The sequence below is a fragment of the Triplophysa rosa genome, linkage group LG7 (assembly GCF_024868665.1).
Source record: "Triplophysa rosa linkage group LG7, Trosa_1v2, whole genome shotgun sequence".
In the NCBI taxonomy this organism is placed as follows: domain Eukaryota; kingdom Metazoa; phylum Chordata; class Actinopteri; order Cypriniformes; family Nemacheilidae; genus Triplophysa; species Triplophysa rosa.
Window position 1 is genome coordinate 20695133 of NC_079896.1, and position 19264 is coordinate 20714396.

Sequence of the window (19264 nt, forward strand, 5' to 3'; positions counted from 1 at the left end):
CTCGCACAGGAAGTGATTAGTGTGTGTCACATCCGGCAAGAAGCGCGGCAACGTCATTTCAGTGTGTGAAGATTTGTAACTACAAGAACATTGTGAAATAATGTGAAATGTTTCTGCACAAATGAAGATGTGAATTTTTTTAATAATGTTACAGTATATATTTTGGAATTATGTCATGATTCATACCAAACAACCTTCTCTTTAAGTTTTTTTAATTACTGATTTCTAAAAAATCAATCTCCTTCACACTATGTAAGAGCAAATCAGATGGAGAGGGCAGAGCCACAGGCTAACATTTATTCTAGAGAATGTATGTGAGCACGGTTCTTAATGAATGCTGGCTCTTCACTCATGATGGAGTTGGAGTAAGGGTTTAGTAACATTAATCAAAGTGAAGGGTCACACGCTTCTGGTTTGTGCCAGTCAATGCTCTGGCGAGCTAGTGTGGCGCAATGATGAACTACATTTGTGCTCAGGTTTAGCCACAAGCGTTTGCAAAGACAAATAGATTCGACCCCTGGTCTCCAATTCACCATGGGGGTCAGTGAGCTTCACATAAATCACATGCTAACTCTGGCCAAACTCAGAACTAACATGTCTGATGCACACCATAAGACTAAACAAAATTATTGAAACTATTATTGTATTTATTCATTTACTTAAAAATCACAATAATTATTTTTTACAGAAAAATAATAAGATAATAATCTTTTATTAGATATGACTGTGTCAAGAACATATTGCAAAGGTGTAATGTTCTAAAATAACATGCAGTTTGCTGACATCATATAACATATTTTAAATAAAAAATGTTAAAGCAATAACAACATTATATTAAAAACAAAATGTGGCAGTTTTGTACTGTATGTGGATTTAGAGTTAGTGTCATCTGAAGTCTTAGCAGGGGTTGGCGTCAACTTTTTTTGCTGGATCCACACTAGAGCTGGCCTAATCTTACAATAAAACAAATAGAGAATAGGGTTGTCACAATTATTAAATAATCGTCTCATTGCAATTATTTGACGTCATCGCAATTATTTCAGATAACCGCAATTATTGTGAATCCTTAGAAAACAATGGTGATCTGCAGTATCCCCTGCATTTTACATCCACCGTCCTTAATCTGCACTCACAGTTACATTCAAATGACATTTCTCCATCATTTGAGTTGTATTAGCTTTGCATGTTTTGTGTTGATTTGTTTTGTTTCCAGACTTGCTGCATCTACACACCAAGACCCTCATAGTTTTAGTGCTCAAGACAGTTTTCTCTGTGTTGTGGCCAGTCTGTAGTAAATAATATTAGTTATTTACAACATTTTCACATTTCTAAAGTATATCTTTTCTTCGTTCAATAAATTAATTATTATTAATAGTTATATTGGCAAAGCCTTAAAACAATTATTCGCCATAATCGCAATTATTTAAAAGACAATTAAGCGTGACAGCTCTAATAGAGAATCACTGGCGAAGCTGCTGTTTGTTTTGTTGGTCCAGTACAACTGGAGTACATTAAATAAAATGTTACAGTTCTATTCATCTTGGACCAACAAAGTTTGTGTGCTTTATTCTCTTTAAAGGGATATTTCCCCAAAAGGAAAACCTCTATCATTTTTCCATGTGGGTTGTTTTTCCATGAAACAGAAAAGCAGACATTGCTAGGTGAAAAAAGTGCACTAAAATATGCCTAAATGTATTTTAAGTGCTTTATTTTCAAGTACTAAAGTAGGGCTGTAAAACGATTAATCATGATTAATCGCTTCCAGAATAAAAGTTTGTTTCGTAATATATGTCAATGTGCATAATTATAATTTTGTATTTATAAACACAAAACATACATATACATGTATAAATGTTTAGGAAATATTTAGATGCATTTATTTATATTTAACAATAATTGAAATTCTATATAAATGTTTATTAATTTTTATATTCTAAGATCTAAGTTTTTTCAACTGTTATTTTAAGACACCATGAATAGATGTGTGAAAATAGAGCACTTTAAACTTTAAAGGAATAGCTCTTGTTCAAAATGAAAATTCTGTCATTATTTACTTGTCATGTCAAACCTGTATGACTTTATTTTGAAGATATTTTGAACAATGTTGGTAACAGAAAACTGTTGGTCCACAGTGACTTGCATTGGTTTTGTGTCCATACAGTAAAAGTCAATTGGGACCAACGATTTTTGGTTACCAACATTTTTCAAAATATATTCTTTTGTATTTTGCAGTATTTTATGTTATAAAAAAGGGGTGTGGTAACATGATTTCTTAGTTTACGATTGAGTCATCAGGGAATATGGGCGGGACCTTGATACCACCCTCCACTTCGTGCTCACTACTGCGCAGACTTTGGCACCACTGTCAATTCCTTCTGCGCATGCCCAGGCTCCAAACTGACGTTTTTGCGTAACATGTCAGCGCCCATCGTCGGACGTTTTACGCTCAATTCATTACAATGGAAGGAAGCGGCGTCACGCTGTCCATCTTTTATACAGTCTATGCCTGGGATAATATGTCAGTAACAATTTCTTCTGTGTCACTGAAGAACCAAACTCATACTGTATTGGTTTGGAAAAATCTGAAGGTGAACAAGTGATGACAGAATTTTCATTATTGGGTGGACTAACCTTTTAACTGTACCGTGCATGATGTCATCATTATTATTTTTGCCAGACTCATGTGAAGATGGTTTTGCTGTCTTTTAAAAGATTAAGAAATGTCCACCTTTCTTCCAGGAATTTTGTGGCTGCCATCCAAAAAGAAGATTCCTTTAAAGGCAAAAGAGCTGTGTGGTTTTAGAGAATGAGAAAGCAATGGCAAATTCCACAGGCTGAAATGTCATAATGGTGCCTTCTCGAGAAATATTGATTTACCCTTGAGGAAAAAACGGGTTGGTGGCATGGAATAAGAGGGCGAGAAGGAGAGGATAAAGGTGATGGGCCTGGATTCTTGAAGCTTTTGTGGCAGGGCAGGATCTTGGCTTATTCCAGTCATAATTTCCATCACGCTTTGCAGTGATTTTCTAATATACTTACTGGCTCCTGATGGGATAAGCACATCTCACAGCATGTGTCGTTTTCACCTTAAAGCTTTTACACTGCTTAGAGTGGCCATTGTGGCTGACACAATCATTCATAGAAGCAGGCTGCATAAAACGGCTTTTCCTCTGGAATTCTGCACACTGTATCTTATTCCATTCATGAGGGATTTATGTGAAAACATCTGACTGGTTACAAACAGCACAGGCTCTCTGCTAAGACTTGGTCTAATGATTTTGTTTACCTGGGGCCAGCGCCAAAATAAATGGCAAATGTCCAGATGTTTTTAAAATAGGCTTATTTCCCGATAGGAAGTAATGCTTCAAAAACACTCCAAATATGTTCTTTTGAGTTCGCATAATGTAATGCAAAGTAGCTATTTCAATATGAGTGAGTATAAGAAGGCAGTTATTTAACACACCATCATATATACCACAAAAGGAGATATTTTGAAGAAAGTTGGTCACCGAACAGCACTGGACCCCATTCGCTTCTAATGTATGGACACATAACCAATGCAAGTGAATGGGGTCCAGTTAACATCATTTTTCAAAATTTCTTCTTTTCTGTTCTGCGGAAGAAAGAAAGTCATACAGGTTTGAAATGACAAAAGGGTGAGTAAATGATGACAGAATTTAATTTTTTGGGTGAACTATCCCTTTAAAAAGCAACAACATAAACAAACGCTACTGTAAATGTGGTTCTGCTATAGTGGTTTATGCTATAGGGATGCCGAAATTACTAAAGAAACATTAACAGCAAGTTGGTATAAAACTGTGTATTTTTGTCCATTTCCACCCTTCTGCAACTTATACCAACGACAGAAATTAGCGCAGTGATAGCTATATATGTGGGAGAGCTTTCCTATGACATGACCCATATTGTATTGCAATATGGAGCGTTTAAATATTAACAACACTAGTCTGCAGATTTGTAAATGAAAGTATTTCATAACAAACTTAAATTGATGTTAAATGTAAAATGGTTACAAAGTAAATGTATAAAATTGTAAATTATTCAGCTATCAGTTTCCAAATGTACAAGTATGTGATATTACCTGAGAGATTGGATAGAAAAGAGAGAAAGTTTAGAAGAGGAAGAAGGAGAGCCAGATCTCCCAGAAAGGAGCTTCCAGCGAGGAGACGAGAAAAGCCCAGAGCGTATCTTACATTTCCTTTTCATCCTTTCCTTGACCATGTGACTAAACCCAACATGATACATTCAAATTGACCAATCAAGGCCACCTTTAAACCCCCACTGTACTGGACCCACAATAAACAAACATCTCGGGCAATAGTGGTTGATCACTATCTCAGCACCCCTGTGATCTTTAGAAGGGATCAAATGGTGCCTTTTGGGAAGAAAGAGGGGGTTGTGATAAAGCAATAAATTCCTGTTATTTTTTCCAACCCTACACTACTGCGAATGCACGCTTTTGTGGCCCAAACTGAACTTCTGGTACACATCAATAAAATTCAACAAATTGTTTATTTAATACAATTATTATGCAATAAATATAAATTGATTAAGATATAAATAGTTATATTAACCACTAGCCAGACTGATAAACAATCCAGACAGACTGGACGTTAAAGGGGAACCGACGGTTCCATCGGACACACACGCGTGGCCCAAAGTTAAAGGGGATCTCTGCCAAAAAATGAAAATTTCTGCCATGTATTATTCACATTAACGGATGTCCTAGGCTTGTCGAATGACTTGAGTGTGAGTAATTCATGGCAGAAACCATCTATAGAAGTCTTGCAATTTAATGTGATATTCTGTTATCATTTATTCACCCTCATTTTGTTCAAAACCTTCATATGACTCCTTCTGGGGAACACAAAGAAGATATTTTGAGAAATGTCTCAATGGTTTTGTGTTCATACAATGGAAATCACTGGTGTCCATCCAATGTTCTTTGGTTACCAACATACTTCAGAATATCTTCTTTTGTGTTCTGCAGAGGAAAAAGGTTGAGGATGAGTAAATAATGAAAACATTTTCATTTTGGGTGAACTTTAAGAAGGAACAACACAAGTGAATCGAATAAGAAAGTAGTTTATCAATGCAGTGAGAGCCATTGATTGATACTAAGACACAACAGCTTGGAGGGAGTGAGGGTGGCAAAAGATTGAAAGGAAAACAGCAGATTTCTCTTTTCCCCCTTGAACACGCACTTGTCCATTAACGTAAATGCGTGAGTATCCGCGTGTGTTTCTTTGTCACGGGTGCGAGTGCTCCTATCGTGCCCCTGGGCCATGGAACCCACCCCGTGCCCCTACCCCGCTTGTACTAGCACTTGTGCTGATTGGCTGCTTATCTGTAGGGGAAAGAAAAGGTAGAGAGGCAGTGATTGGAAAAGGCAGCCGGAGGATATGAGTGAGGCCCAATTGGTGTCCTCTCTTTAGAAACACAGACAGAATCCAGGAGAGCTGTAATCCACACAAAACACGCACGGCCCAGGGACCTAAACACACATACACGATCAACCAAGCCTACAAAATAAGTATGACATAACACACCACAAATAACTCTGGCAGAGATTGTTTTAGAAAATCACAATTTTATTTACATTGTTTTTTACTAACAGTCTTATTTAGAAAATGGACTTTTAATGCAAACAGTCCTTTCTAATGCTAAATCGCACAGCATTGTTGTAACACAATGCATCCGTGGAGAATGCTTATCCATATTTAATATCTGCCCTCCGACAGCCACGGAAATCATCCGGCTGATTATCAAAGAGCCGCGCATGGAGTGGCCTTTAATTGATAGCAAAAGCTCTATAATAAATAGAGACGTTTTGCTGAGGAGCGGAGAGAAGCTGAACTGCCAGTGATTACCTGCTGGAATCAGGCCTCATCAATATCAGCCTAATTACAAAGCACTTCTGGCAGTGCGTGAAACAAATCGACCGCCGCGGCAGATTGGGCCGTGGCCACGGACGTCCACAGATATTAGGGCTTTTAGCGATGGGCCTGTGGGGGGCTACCTGAGTATTGCTCCCCACACACTGCTGATAAGAAAGAATGGAGCGATTTAGATCAGTGAAGTGCTTTGCCTGTGCCAGCTTTGCTAATGCCTCTTTCGCAGGCTTGCATGGTCACGGGGCTACTGCCAGACCTTCCTCTGATTCCCTGCTTATTTCTATCAGATTTTCTATCTGATCTCATGTTGTACACCTCAGTTCTTCGACACGATACTTGCTACATGGGCAGTAAGGATAGATCGGAATACAGATCTGTCAGGATCGTGTGATGCGTATGTGTGTTTCTTCCTGAGATACGCTTCCTGCGCGGGTCTCCGTCTCCTTCACTCTCAGATGGAACCACTTTGTAGGCCCATTCAACCCCCCCGCCCCCATCGTACACCAGTGCGGCTGTATTGGGTTTCCAAGCCTGAGACAAGTTGAAGGGTTCCTTCCCTCCTTCCCATGGATAAAAAGACTTGTCTCTTTCACCCTCCCTCATCGTCTTTTTTCCCCCAGGTAAGCGTCTGAGGTGGGGTCCCGGTGGCGACTGCAGGAAGGAAGCCATTACTACGTAGTGTGGAGAGAAGGGTCGTGGGATGTAGCTGCCCGCCACTGGGGAGGAAGAGGTTCGAGACCCCAGACAGGACGGAGGTAATACGACCCTCTGGAGAAGCTGAGACTAACCTTAGAAAAACTTCCTACTGCTTCATCTCATGAACATTTCCTGTTAATGGACTTGCCCTGCAAAGCCCCCCCCCCTTCCCATTTCTCCTGCCTTTATTTCCGTTGGGTTTCAGAGTTGCGCACATTCCCAGCACGTACCCCAACAACGCATTTTGGGGTCGATTTTACTGTAACAGAGCCTTTTGCTCTTTAAATGATCTTTGTCCTTAAAATCACAAAGTGCTTTTTTAAATAAATCCTTTAACCGGACATCTAGAGGTTTTAGCAGGTGCTTCACATAATTATAAACAAAGTTTCAGCAACATCATGATATCAGTGAAAAATCTCTGCATCCCAATCAAACGTAAAGAGCGAGCCTAAATAAGAAAGGGATAATAAGAACCGAGTCTCAAGACGTATCCCTCCACTGATGAGAAGACACCAGCTCTCTGGCTACCGCTGGGCTACCCAACATCTGCACAGGCAATTTAAACCCACCGTAGACCGCAAAGGTTAAACCACTAAAATCTAATATTTGCCTGGAGGGGGTCATGCAATTACTAGGTACAATCGGCAGAGCTAATCAGCTCGCCCGGCTTGCAGGGGGCCGCGGTAGGCGAATGGGCCCGTGATCAGAGTCTCTGTCCTCTCACTGCTCTGTTTACTTATTAAACTCCATCTTGTGTTCAAGGAGCTGCGCGGCCACTCTGCACGGGGGGAAAATTTAGCTCCCAACACGCTCGGAGACCGGCACACTTCACAAGAATTCACGTTAATCAGTAGTTTTGTTCTTTGGTCTGTGAGGGGAAGGGAGAAATCTGGCAGTTATTAACATATGTAATGCTGTCCACGTAAGACAGTCTACCAATGATGTAGAAAATGAGTTCGGTATGTTTCTGTTGTTGAACAAAGTTGTGTATTCTTTGATGAAGGGATATCCTCTTTGAAAAACCGAAGATAGGATTAGAGTATAATGCGTTACGATTGTCTAGTCTACACCCCTTTTGAACGAGGCTTGGGGAACAATTACGGGTAATTAAATATGTGCCAGTACAGAAAAAAGATAATTATGTCCTTTGTGTATAACACCAATTAATTACTATTATTTCTGGGAGTAATGCCTTTAATGACTTGAGAATCTGCACATACCATAGTTGTGAGTGCACTGCAGATGTCTAAGTTTGTTTTTTCGACTTTCAAGATGTGTTTCTGAGAGACCATTTTGATATTTAAGGTTAATCGCCACAAAACAAAACCTCAGCGAGTGAGCGAGCGTGCTCTCACTGGCCATTCGCTCAACAGTGAGTTGAATCTCTGTCGTCTGAGGGTGGTGAATGAGTGACCAGAATTACGATTTTCTTGAGACTAAAACGGCATGAAAAAGGGAGACGGTCAACTTTTTTTTATCTCTCTATCAACGAAAGATTTTCCACTGTGTCACTGATCTCAGTTTAAGCAAAAGAGCTGTTACATATATTCACAGTAATCTATTTATTGGCTTTGGGCACTAATACCTAACTTGGATATGTGGCTCCAATTATTAGTAATCTATTAAACCCTGGAGCCTATAAATGGTTACATACAGCTAAAGACGGCTCAGATGCTCTATGCTCTAAATCCCTACATGGTTAATGAAACATTGAACCCAACAGCCCCTTCACCTGAACCTCTTCCCCCTTCCGGGGCCTCTGAGGATACTGTAATTCCATCTTCCTTTTTGTCCAACTGCCACGAATACATCACTTAATCAATGGATGTATAGAAAAGCACATGTCTATACAAACCAAGGGATGATGTCTGGATGGCTATGTGTGCGTGTGTTTCGGGACGGTGGGTGTCATCCGGGCCGCTGCTTCTCCTGGGCTAAGCACTATTGACAAATCCATCAGGGAGGTGATGCATCAGCTCCCTACAAGCCCACTCTGAGAAGCCAAAGCTCTGACATGCTGTCACCTTGGTAACTGCTACTGAAGTGAATGGCCTGCTGGGATAGCTGACCTCTGTTGGCGGACCGCCATGACGCAGAGGCAGGCGTGTGGCTGGAGATGTCACCAGACCCCAGAGGAACAGAACTCCACACACACCCACCCATGGCCATCGATCCCCAAACATCTCTGCTACCATCCATCGTGATACAAGGCTAAATTTATTCCTCTCAAACAAGAGCGCGGCAACTTAACATTTGTGATCAGACGGGGCATGTGGAAGCCATGGATTTGAGTGATTAATGGAACTCCAATAGCCCTGTGTCTGTGATGCACAACCCTGAGATCCTCAAATATGGACACTCGGAATTCAGAGTAATATAAAGTTAAGTTGTGTAATTGAGAAACATCTTTTCACTGAAAACAGTGAAGCAACAACATTCTGTTTGGCTACTACCTCTAATATTAGCGAACTATGGAGTTCATTCAGAATTCTAATGATGTGTTCTCACCTGCTGCTGATTTTAGATTTTCTATAACATCAGTATAACAGTGCCACATCATAGAATATTTCTATTTTTCCTATGCCTTACAAACAGATGTTTGTCAAATTTGTATTCTGGAATATTATTGTAGTAAATAGTAAAGTCTAGTTTATAATTCCGCCTATATGTGGGATATATTTACATTATTTTCTTAGTTCAACCACAGAATATAGGCTGTGGTCATGGTACGCGTTAACATTTGACATTACATGTACCAAAACACCCAAGTGTTATTTACTTCAGCCATTTACTTCAAATGTTTAAATTTCCCAATCTTGCTAATTTATGTAAAGTGCATCGCTCTTTCTGAGTCTGAAAATCATTTGAAAAAAACGTGGTGAACATTTATATGAGAAGATTAATATGAGGATTAAAAACAAGAAAATGTATTTCTCATTCGTTAGTAAAAACGGGATTTAAATTTGATTCGGTTAGGTGGCGCAGATGAAGTGTACAAGTCTGTCAGTATTCAAAATATGTGAAACCGCAAACCATTCTAACCTCTTCCACTTTTTGCAACGAGTGAGTGTAATATAAGCCTACACACGAAACGGCAGATGGCGCTGTTGGGCTATGGATGTGTTAAAGCATAAAAGAGTATAGGTTATGTGCTTTAAAACATGAAAGGATGAAGTGAATTTACAAAGAAAAAGGGGATTTCCTCTATGTTTGCCAGTAGTCAACCCACAAAAAAATGTCTTAAAATGATGGACACTTATTTGCATTAATAACAACACTGGGATTTACGTGTCTTATTTTAAAGACTATATTTTGAGAGTGGAAAACAAAAACGCCTAGTATATAATTATCATTAAGCTAATGCGTACTGTATTTACATATATTTTATTATACATTGTTCATATTAATAATAATGCTAATTGTTGTTATTATTATTATTATTATAATTAGAATTCGTTTATAATTAGAAGTTAAAATTTTACTCAAGTAGGGAGTAGCCTATCGTTTTAGAACAGCCGAGTACAAAACCAAATAAATTAAAAGAAACAAAAAAGTATGGTTACAATGTAACAAACTCCTGCTATACGTGGATAAATAAACAAGTGTCTCCAAAGTAAAAGGCCTATGCGGTGGTAATTTAATTAAAAACAAATGTTAAGAAATAATGGAGTAGTAAATAAATAGTTACAACTATAAAGTAGCGTTGACGTACTATTGGCTATAATATAAACAATTTATATTAAATTACATCATACAAACTGTATGTTTAGCCGATTATATCTTTGAAAAAATATTTAATCCTGTTAAAAGACATCTAAGACGTGCATGAACTGTTTTAAGGCTTATTAGATGAACTAAATTCACTCTTGTCCTTTCCCTCACCTGTCCGGCTTCTTGGTCTTCTCATTGTATAGAAAGGAAACCCCACGCGTAACGTCACTCTGCATACATATTTCATGAAGTTCCATTCTCGCGCTCGAGAGCGGCGGAGGGCACGCTATGCCCTGCGCACGCTGTATACCGCATGGGCAAATGATCCTGGGGGATCGGTTTCACCACTAGTCCGTATGGCTCCCATAGGATTTTTGAATGCTGCTATCGTTATTATTATTTTTAAATATTGTATTTCTGTTGCGAAACGAATTCATAGATTCTTCAATTCTTTTTTGAGCGCTCTATGGCAATCGCACTCAGCACATATAAGAACTCATTAGACACCAGCAGGGACCCAAGTGACAGCAGCTAAGTCTGCACAATTCCCTATCTAACAGTCAGGGATCTCAATAAGGCACAATGATGAAACTTGCTATACTATTACCATGGGGAAACGTTGTTTCTTAACTTGTATAAAACTATTGATATTAAAATAAATATATAATTTCTCGAATAGATTAAATACTCACAAGTAAATGTATGTCTAAATATGGTTGGTCTATATGTTGTAATTTAACAATAAAGACACCAGACCAAGTGTGACTTTTGCATTGCTTAAACGTGTCTGGTTATTGTTTCACATGACTTCAGGAGACATGTGATGGAAATGTAATCTCTGGTTTGCAGAGGGGGTAGCACCTGCGCCCGCTGAACATGAACGGCGTTTACGGTGTATCTCCAGAGGGAGAGAGTGACTGGGTGTGACTGGTCCTCCAGACAGCACAACTTACTTACATGGATGTATAGGGCCTTTTCTTATGACAAAATGTCAAAAAGTTTATGTAGTGGCAGAGTTTTTAATTTTACATATGTTAACCTGAAGATTTAGACAAATACAGAAATTATTACTCGGTTATAACTAAGCGTATTATTATTTATTATTACCATTACTAAAATTATTACCGTTAAATAAAATTCCCTTTGGATAAACCTATTAAAATACTTTTCACGGGGTAAAACTATTGAACAGTAATGGCGTTCTCCTAACTTTTACTCGTCCAATGCTATGACGCGACCGACTGTGGTGCAAAATACTTTTGCTTTTAACCACCTTGTAAATACTCTAAATAAGCTAATTTAAACAACAGGCTGATAGTTGAGCAGTATGTTTAATTATATATTTAATATATCTGTAAATAAAACGAATACATTTTGGCAAGAATACGAAATACTGGAATTTCTAATTTGAACCATCTGAATATACAATCATTTACCTAATGCTTATTACCAACACAATGACAACAGAACATGGATTAACAATGGGGTCTGGAAGAGGTCTTCCCGCTGAGAAATGTCCCATGTAGGAGCATTACGCATGAACACAGCACGAGGGGTTAGGGATCAAAAAGAACCATAAGAAACGCAAATAGTCTGGCCCTTTTTGTAATTTACAAATATGATATAAACAAATTAGCCTACTTTTTAAAGCTTTTGCGATTACACGACTATTATCATTTGAACATATTTTGACAATTGTTTGGTTCAATTAGGGTCATGTTCTTTATAACTATAGTTTATCTGATGTTTTGGGGATTTGATACCACATCGTAAACTATTTTGATCGCACTTTTCTGAGTTACTTGGTGAGTGTCTGCTCTGTCTGTTCAAGGCGTTGATTGTTTCTGTTCAAAGTTAAGCATTAAAAATGTTAGCATATAGCATATTAATATCCCCCAATTATACATTTATGAATAGCCTAAGCATTCTATCAAGGCTAATTTTATGACGCAAACGTAGCTGGTTTGCCTTTACGACGTCATCCCTCTATTACCATAATCATACTTTGGTAGCCTATACTAATTTTTGTTTATGTCATGGTTGGTGCAGATGTTTTTTTGATGTGGCGGCGGGGTGGATGGATGGAGATATTCTGTAAAATTAAAAAGTAGGTCACTGTATACTGTATATGCCGCGTGTTTTAAAATATTGTTTAAGAGCGTCATTGGTACTAACAAGTGGGCAAAATGTGAACTTTTTCCTTTCCACATTAATTACATAATTAGGTGTGTTTTGTTTGTAATTATATTAGTGTCACTGGAACCAAAAGTTTAGCCCTAATACTTATTCCTTTTTGCCTTGTCTGCTTTATTTGTTCGATATGTGTAATCGAATTTCACTTTTTTTTGTATTTTTAAATATAATAAAATAAAGCTGTTATTGTTTTGTAACAATAACGATATTATTAAATAACTTGGAACTAGTTGCTTCTGAATCAGTGCTGATAAACGTTAAACAATTTTGGTAAGCCTATGTGTGCCTATTTCAATAGAAATATCTCGCATTTCTGTTAAGCTATCAAAAAAGTGAAAAAGGCCCTATGAATGTGTAGGACATTTTTCAGATTTTGTTCATAGCAGTTCTTGTGTAGCATTTTATCAGCAATGGATACATCTGAGCACGTGGGTCAAAAGTCATGTGACAGTCGACTATGCAATTTAGTGCAGTTTATGTCATCTGCTTACTGAGCTCGATATTTCCAGCCTCTCTCTACTCCACAAAAACATGCACTTTCATTTTACAATTTACAATTGCATATATTTAGTAAATAAAAATACTATATTTTTTATTTGAGCCATGTTAACGCCCCAAAATAAAGTGGGTTCTTGTGCATAGAACGCTGTTGTAGACATCCACTAGATTTTTTCAGTCATATTACTCAGTCTACAAATTGATTAACAATTACATTTTCATTTAAAACTCTAAATCAACGTAATTAAGAGGAACTTTTTACACACCAGTCCATCACATTTTTTGTTTCATTATAAATTATGCCTAGTTTTTGTTTTTATTATAAATTATGCCTTTATTTCTAAAAAATGCGAGGATTTTTTGACTCGAGTAAAAATTCAGCCTCAATGTTAGATTGCCATCCTTAATAATGGGGACAAAGAGAGGGGATGCAACATTGATTGAATTTAGTTGCTAAGCAACTAGTGTATGGGAATTCATCCGCGAAATTTAAACCTTGAGAGAGACGATTGCGCGATTTTGCTGAACAGTGATCCTATAGGAAAGTTTAACAATAAACGATCACACTATCGTTTTCTCTATTAAACTTACAAAGCACATGGTTTGTTTTATGATGTCCGATTCGGGATCATTTCAGCCCCAATATTTTACTTAATTAATTTTAAATAGTAATATAAAACAAAGTTTAGTCTGTGACAGGTTTATATCTGCTAAAGTTTTTGTCATGAATTAGTCCTATACAATTTGTCCAATAATGTTGCATAGTGTGTTGCAGACACTGATCTTTGTTTTATTTTAACAAGCAAACCAGAAAATTGTGGCACTCGAGGCAACATATTATATTTAGGTCATCACTAGACGATGGATAAAGCAGGCGCGATATTCTGATAGTCACAACGCAAAACACACAGCAAACTCTGCAATTGTTAAAAAATATTACTGACTAAATGTTAGCAGATTCAACTTGTCCTAAATTATCTAAATATCTTACCATGTTGTCAGCTGCTAAAAACTAAAAATATATAAATATGTCAAATTTCTGAACACGTGTTTTACATGTTTTAAATATAGATAGATGATAGATAGATGGATAGATGGATAGATAGATAGATAGATAGATAGATAGATAGATAGATAGATAGATAGATAGATAGATAGATAGATAGATAGATAGCATACATTTAATTTAAAACACTATTACATTTTTAGAATATGTCAGCAGCTGCAAACAAGACCAATGCAACATAAAAAAATTATATGTTCAATAAAGACGATAATCGGACGATCTAGAACCTATGTGGGTTTTACAGTTGACGTAAATTCTGCAAACTAAAGGCGCATGACACTGTTAACACAACTTTTCCCGTGTTCTCTCTCTTGAGATGTACTGAGTATTGTTGTCTCTTTTGCTGGTCATAGTGACCCATTCGTCTGCTTCCAACTAACAAAATAGTTCTACGTTCAAATTTATTTACAGCATTGACACCTTTCCACAGCAATAATTAATAAAGTTTTATTTATAAGGACAGTATAATGCAGGCTAATAGAGATGCTAGAAGTTTCAGCACCAAACATCCAGACGAGGCCTAACGTTTGCTACAAAACACAAATCTATCCCTCCCGCTTTCTTGCTCTTTTAAATGAAAATGCTTTGTATTAATTTTTTGTTTATGTCGGCTTCATATTTTGAGTGTCTCTATATTGTTTAAATTTTAGCTCTCGTTTTCTCATTAAATAGGACATTTATTCAAAATGCATTTGCCTTATTGTTGCTCTCTGGGTATGCTGAAAATTATAAACAGCTAGCTTAGGCACAACACACAAACTCGTTTCATTCTAACAAATTTATTGTTCTCGATCATCTCTTACGGAATCACTACTGAAATTAAATTACAATCAAATCATCACATCAAAATATACCCTTATTACCTACTGTCAAAGTCAGCTCGTGTAGATTTGTGCTCTTTTAAAAATGATAATACAAAATTAAACAAAACAAATAAGGTCAACAGCGAAAACAGGGAGAAAACATTTTACACAAGTCTTGGGGAAATAAATAACTGTTTGGAATAGTTCATATTTATCCCGAATAAAATATTAAAACAAAGCATTTTAATGAAAAATATTAAGTAAATAATTCCGATCAGCATCTGATCTAATGAATCTATATTGCCGGCTTTACATAGTCTTGTTTATTAAAACCTACCAAAGAATACTGCTTGGAAATGGCAGCACATGAAAACATCCACAGCACCAACTCTGGCCCACTTGGCAACGGATGTTCGCACAGAAGATTTTCAAAGAGGTGCAGCTGCGGAATATTCAGTCTTTTCAAATGTCTTCTTTGATTTATTTTTCCTCAAAAATCCACGTGAGTATCGGTTCTTTACATTAAAAAACAATTTCAAAAAACGTGATCTTGGAGATCAGAAAATGAGTACAGTCTTTTGTTGTTTTTATAGGGGTTGGAAGGCCAGAAAAAAATCCATTCCATATTTTTGGATAATATCAAACCATGCAGTCTTCTCTGCCAAGTTGGATGGAAGCTTCGTGGATGCCACTGTTCTTCGCATTGTTCGGTTGAATTTCATCCCTTTGTTTGAGGTTTAATGTCCCATAACAACATACACAATTGCCTGCGTCTTTTGCCTCTCTCAAACAAGACACTGGGGTTACAGGGTGGGGGCAAAGATTTGTTGTTCATTTCATATTTCTTTCATTTTTCCAATTGAAGTTAATGCGCCAAAATTACCTGATGGAACGAACTTGTAGTTGTCACCCTCTGGTCGCCCGGTTCGCTCGGCCCAGTTAAACTTGCATCTTTTAAGTAATCTACTAAAAAATGTCCCTGAAAGAAAGAGCAGACACAACCTTTTAGGTTAAGACATTAAAGGGCCTGGAAGAAGATTAGCGGGCGATTTAGGGTTGGGAAAGAAGAGGGGTGATTTTTTTTTCTTGAGAAAAAAATATATAACACATCTGCAGTCTCAATCATATTCCCTCACAATCACAGTATCAAAATGTTTTGCTATCTCACGATGATAGTCTGTGTTATATCAGATTAGTCATATATAAAATATTTTAGTCTTGTATGCTGTTCTATGTCTCACTGAACATTCGTTTGCAGTCCATGGACGGAGGCGGTGTATCTGCACTCACATTGCCGACCTGAGAATACACATCCTCCGGCGTCTGCGGCACTCCTGGGGGCGTCATCCTTTTCTCTTTCTGTCTCCGATTGCAAAACCAAACTCTCACCACCTCCTTTTCCAGCTGCAGGTTGTCCGCTAGACTGGTTATCTCTTGGGCCGAAGGCTTGGGACATTTCAGAAAGTGACTCTCCAACGCACCTTTGACGCTAACTTCGATGGACGTGCGCTTCTTGCGCTTTCTTCCTTGAGCCGCTATTTTGTCAATACTGGTGGGACTGCCCGTGGAAGAGTCTGCCTCCTCCAGCCATTTATTAAGCAACGGCTTTAGCTTACACATGTTCTTAAAGCTGAGTTGGAGAGCTTCGAAACGACAGATCGTGGTCTGCGAGAACACGTTCCCGTACAGAGTGCCTAACGCCAATCCCACGTCCGCTTGTGTGAAGCCCAGTTTGATCCGGCGTTGTTTGAACTGCTTCGCGAAGTGCTCTAAGTCGTCCGATGTTGGTGTGTCCTCGTCGGAGTGCGGGTCGTGGTTATTCACTCCATGATGCGCTTGCTGGTGATGTTGATGCTGGTGATGATGGTGGTGGTGGTGGCTGCTGTGATCAAGCTCCGGGGTGTCGCCACGCACCAGACCCGGGTGTACTAGGCTTTGGCTGCCCGGTGGACTGAGCATGCCGTTCACCGTGAAGCCTCCAGTCTGCGAGTAAATTAGGGACTGCTGCTGCTGCTGGCTTCCAGTTATTGAGGGGATGTGAGCAGCGGTTGTGCTACCCCAGGCACTCGCGTGAGTCTGGTGGGGACCTAAATGAGGGGGCCTGTGATGCAGCGCAGTCCCAGAGTGCAAATCGTCTCTCCCCGAATTATTTTTCACGTCCTGCTGCTGCTGTGGGCTGCCTGTCATCCCAACAGGACTAGACGACCACGGCGATCCAGCTTCGGCTGCGGCCACTGCGGCAGCTGCAGCCGCCGCTGCAGCGTGAGGCAAGGACGTCACCCACTGGTGAGCGTGGCTCAGCATATGTCCCCCGTTGCTCGCTGCCATTGCGCCCTGCATGAAATCACTTTGAACCATTTTAACCGTTGGGTCTCCTCTGTACCCACCTGACACTGAGGTCACCGCAGCACTGCCCTGCTGCATCCCACCTCCGGAGTCCGAGTGCACGATCGAGCCGGACGACAATATACTGCTGGGTAGATAAGGGTTGGAAGCCGCTGTGGCCATTCCGCTAACCTTACGAATATGTTTGCCGATCTCCCCCTCCCTTTTGCAGAAACTTTTTTAATGCTGGCAAATTATCTCTCATGAATTATTCAAACTTTAAAAGTCTGAGTTGTGTTTTGGCGAACACCATCAATAAAAAAGGCAGGAGAAAGATGCTGTAGACGAGAGGAGAAAATCCGTTTCTTGAAAAATCTCTGTATTCATATGTTTCAAACATATGACTGAGTAAAAAAACGATAAATTCCAGGTGTATGTCCTTTGGAAGTCCCACAGTCCTTCAATCTATATCTTTGTTTAAAATATCAAATAAACAAAGCTGAAAACGAAAGATTTAAAATCGTTCAAAAACTTTGTCCCGCAAAAAAGTTGTGGCGCTGGAAGAAGTTGCAATTTGTTATTTGAAATATTAAGTCCAATCGCATGTTCCGTTACCGATAGAAAAAAATATTAAACGCGGTTCTTCCTCAATTCCTTTGTTATTTAGCCGCAGCAATTTCACTTGCGTCGTTCCTTTATTTCTTTTCTTTTCGAGATTCTTTTATGGTGCTGCAAAGTCTGTCTCTTTGTTCTGTTTTGATGTGTTTAAAGCTGCCAAACCGCTCCAGTTGAAGTACAATCCAGTATTACAGTGCAAAGCAGTGTTGCATGCCTTCTTTCTCATTCGCTTGTTCTCTCTCTCTCTCTCTCTCTCTCTCTCTCTCTCTCTCTCTCTCTCTCTCTCTCTCTCTCTCTCTCTTTCTCTCTCTCTGACAGTTAGCTCCGTCCCTCCCTCAGAGCTCGAGGACACACGAGTGTTTACCCTGTGCTGCGTACATCGTCCACGTCTTTTCCCCAAATGCGAGGAAGTCGGCTGTATGGCTCTCGTTGATTGGATAGTATCGGCAAGATTGACAGGTCTAGAGAACTCGCTCCAGGCGCCCAGACCCCCCCTTCCGGCTATTCCAATTGGTTGCTTTTGAATTTAAATAAATAAATCAAGATAAACGACTAAAAATTGTAACAATTGTCGAGATATTTTTATAAATCTAGAAATAAGTTGCAGTGTCTATAATTTAGTTGATTTTTTGGGGGCGAATTATTGACAAGCCAGTGTGACTGCTGTCTTTTTCCCATGGCCTTAAAAAATATAAAAAATAACAGACTATAACAATATGTTGTAGAATAGTTCTATTTTCAAATCTTATATTGTGGAGGCAACTTGAATTTAGATAGGCTTCTGTGACTTCTAACACATGCAATGTATATGCCTATTATTGACACTTCGAAAAAGGACGTTTAAAAACGATTTAAAAGAACACTGACTGGATTCACTTTTTGCTCTATGTGACTGCCAAAAAGAATTTCCAAAATAGTAGTTTTCCTCCAGATTGTCTGCTACAAATGTTAAAGTTTCCTGGCACGATTGGTCTATATATATTGACGTAGGCCTAATAACCACTATAATTGCATCACAATGTATACTCAAACATTTTATGAGGATACTTTGTAAACCTCGGCCTCTTAAGAGTTAACGAGACGACTAAGAGATGCTTCGAAGCGGAAACAGAGAGTGCAAGGCAACCATACACAAGAAGGGCATGGGGAGAAAGTGGCAACCAAATCGAATGCAAACTGTGCAGTCCTTTGGGGATTTGCAAGAAATCTCTGCTAATTTAACTACCAATATATACTAATCATAGGTCAAATATCATATTCATTTTCTAAATTCGCGCTGGACTGTCTAGCTATAACTACCAGACCCCTTCAGCATATGGATTCACCCAGAGGTATAAATTAAAGTCGAAAGAAAATTCGGATATCATGCACGGTCCTCCAGCAAGAGATGTGCCACAATACGTGGCGATGATCATTTGTCCTTGTTTATAGGATGTTGCTAG

The 19264-nt window shown here is 38.7% G+C and overlaps 1 protein-coding gene across 3 annotated transcripts; it reads right to left on the reverse strand.

The window, feature by feature from the left end:
• Positions 1–15549: 15549 nt before the first annotated feature.
• On the reverse strand, positions 15550–18195 carry pou3f3b (POU class 3 homeobox 3b). 3 transcript variants are annotated; one of them, XM_057339072.1, is made up of 3 exons: positions 16170–18195; positions 15763–15858; positions 15550–15676 (listed from the first exon to the last, which is right to left on the reverse strand). In XM_057339072.1, the coding sequence occupies exons 1-3, from the start codon at positions 17385–17387 to the stop codon at positions 15665–15667; spliced, it is 1326 nt and encodes a 441-aa protein (XP_057195055.1). In that variant the 5' UTR covers positions 17388–18195; the 3' UTR covers positions 15550–15664. The 3 variants fall into 3 exon arrangements, with proteins under 3 accessions (XP_057195055.1, XP_057195056.1, XP_057195054.1); XM_057339073.1 differs by having other exon boundaries at positions 15559–15858; positions 16179–18195; XM_057339071.1 differs by having other exon boundaries at positions 15559–15858; positions 16170–18193.
• Between the last annotated feature and the right edge of the window lie 1069 nt (positions 18196–19264).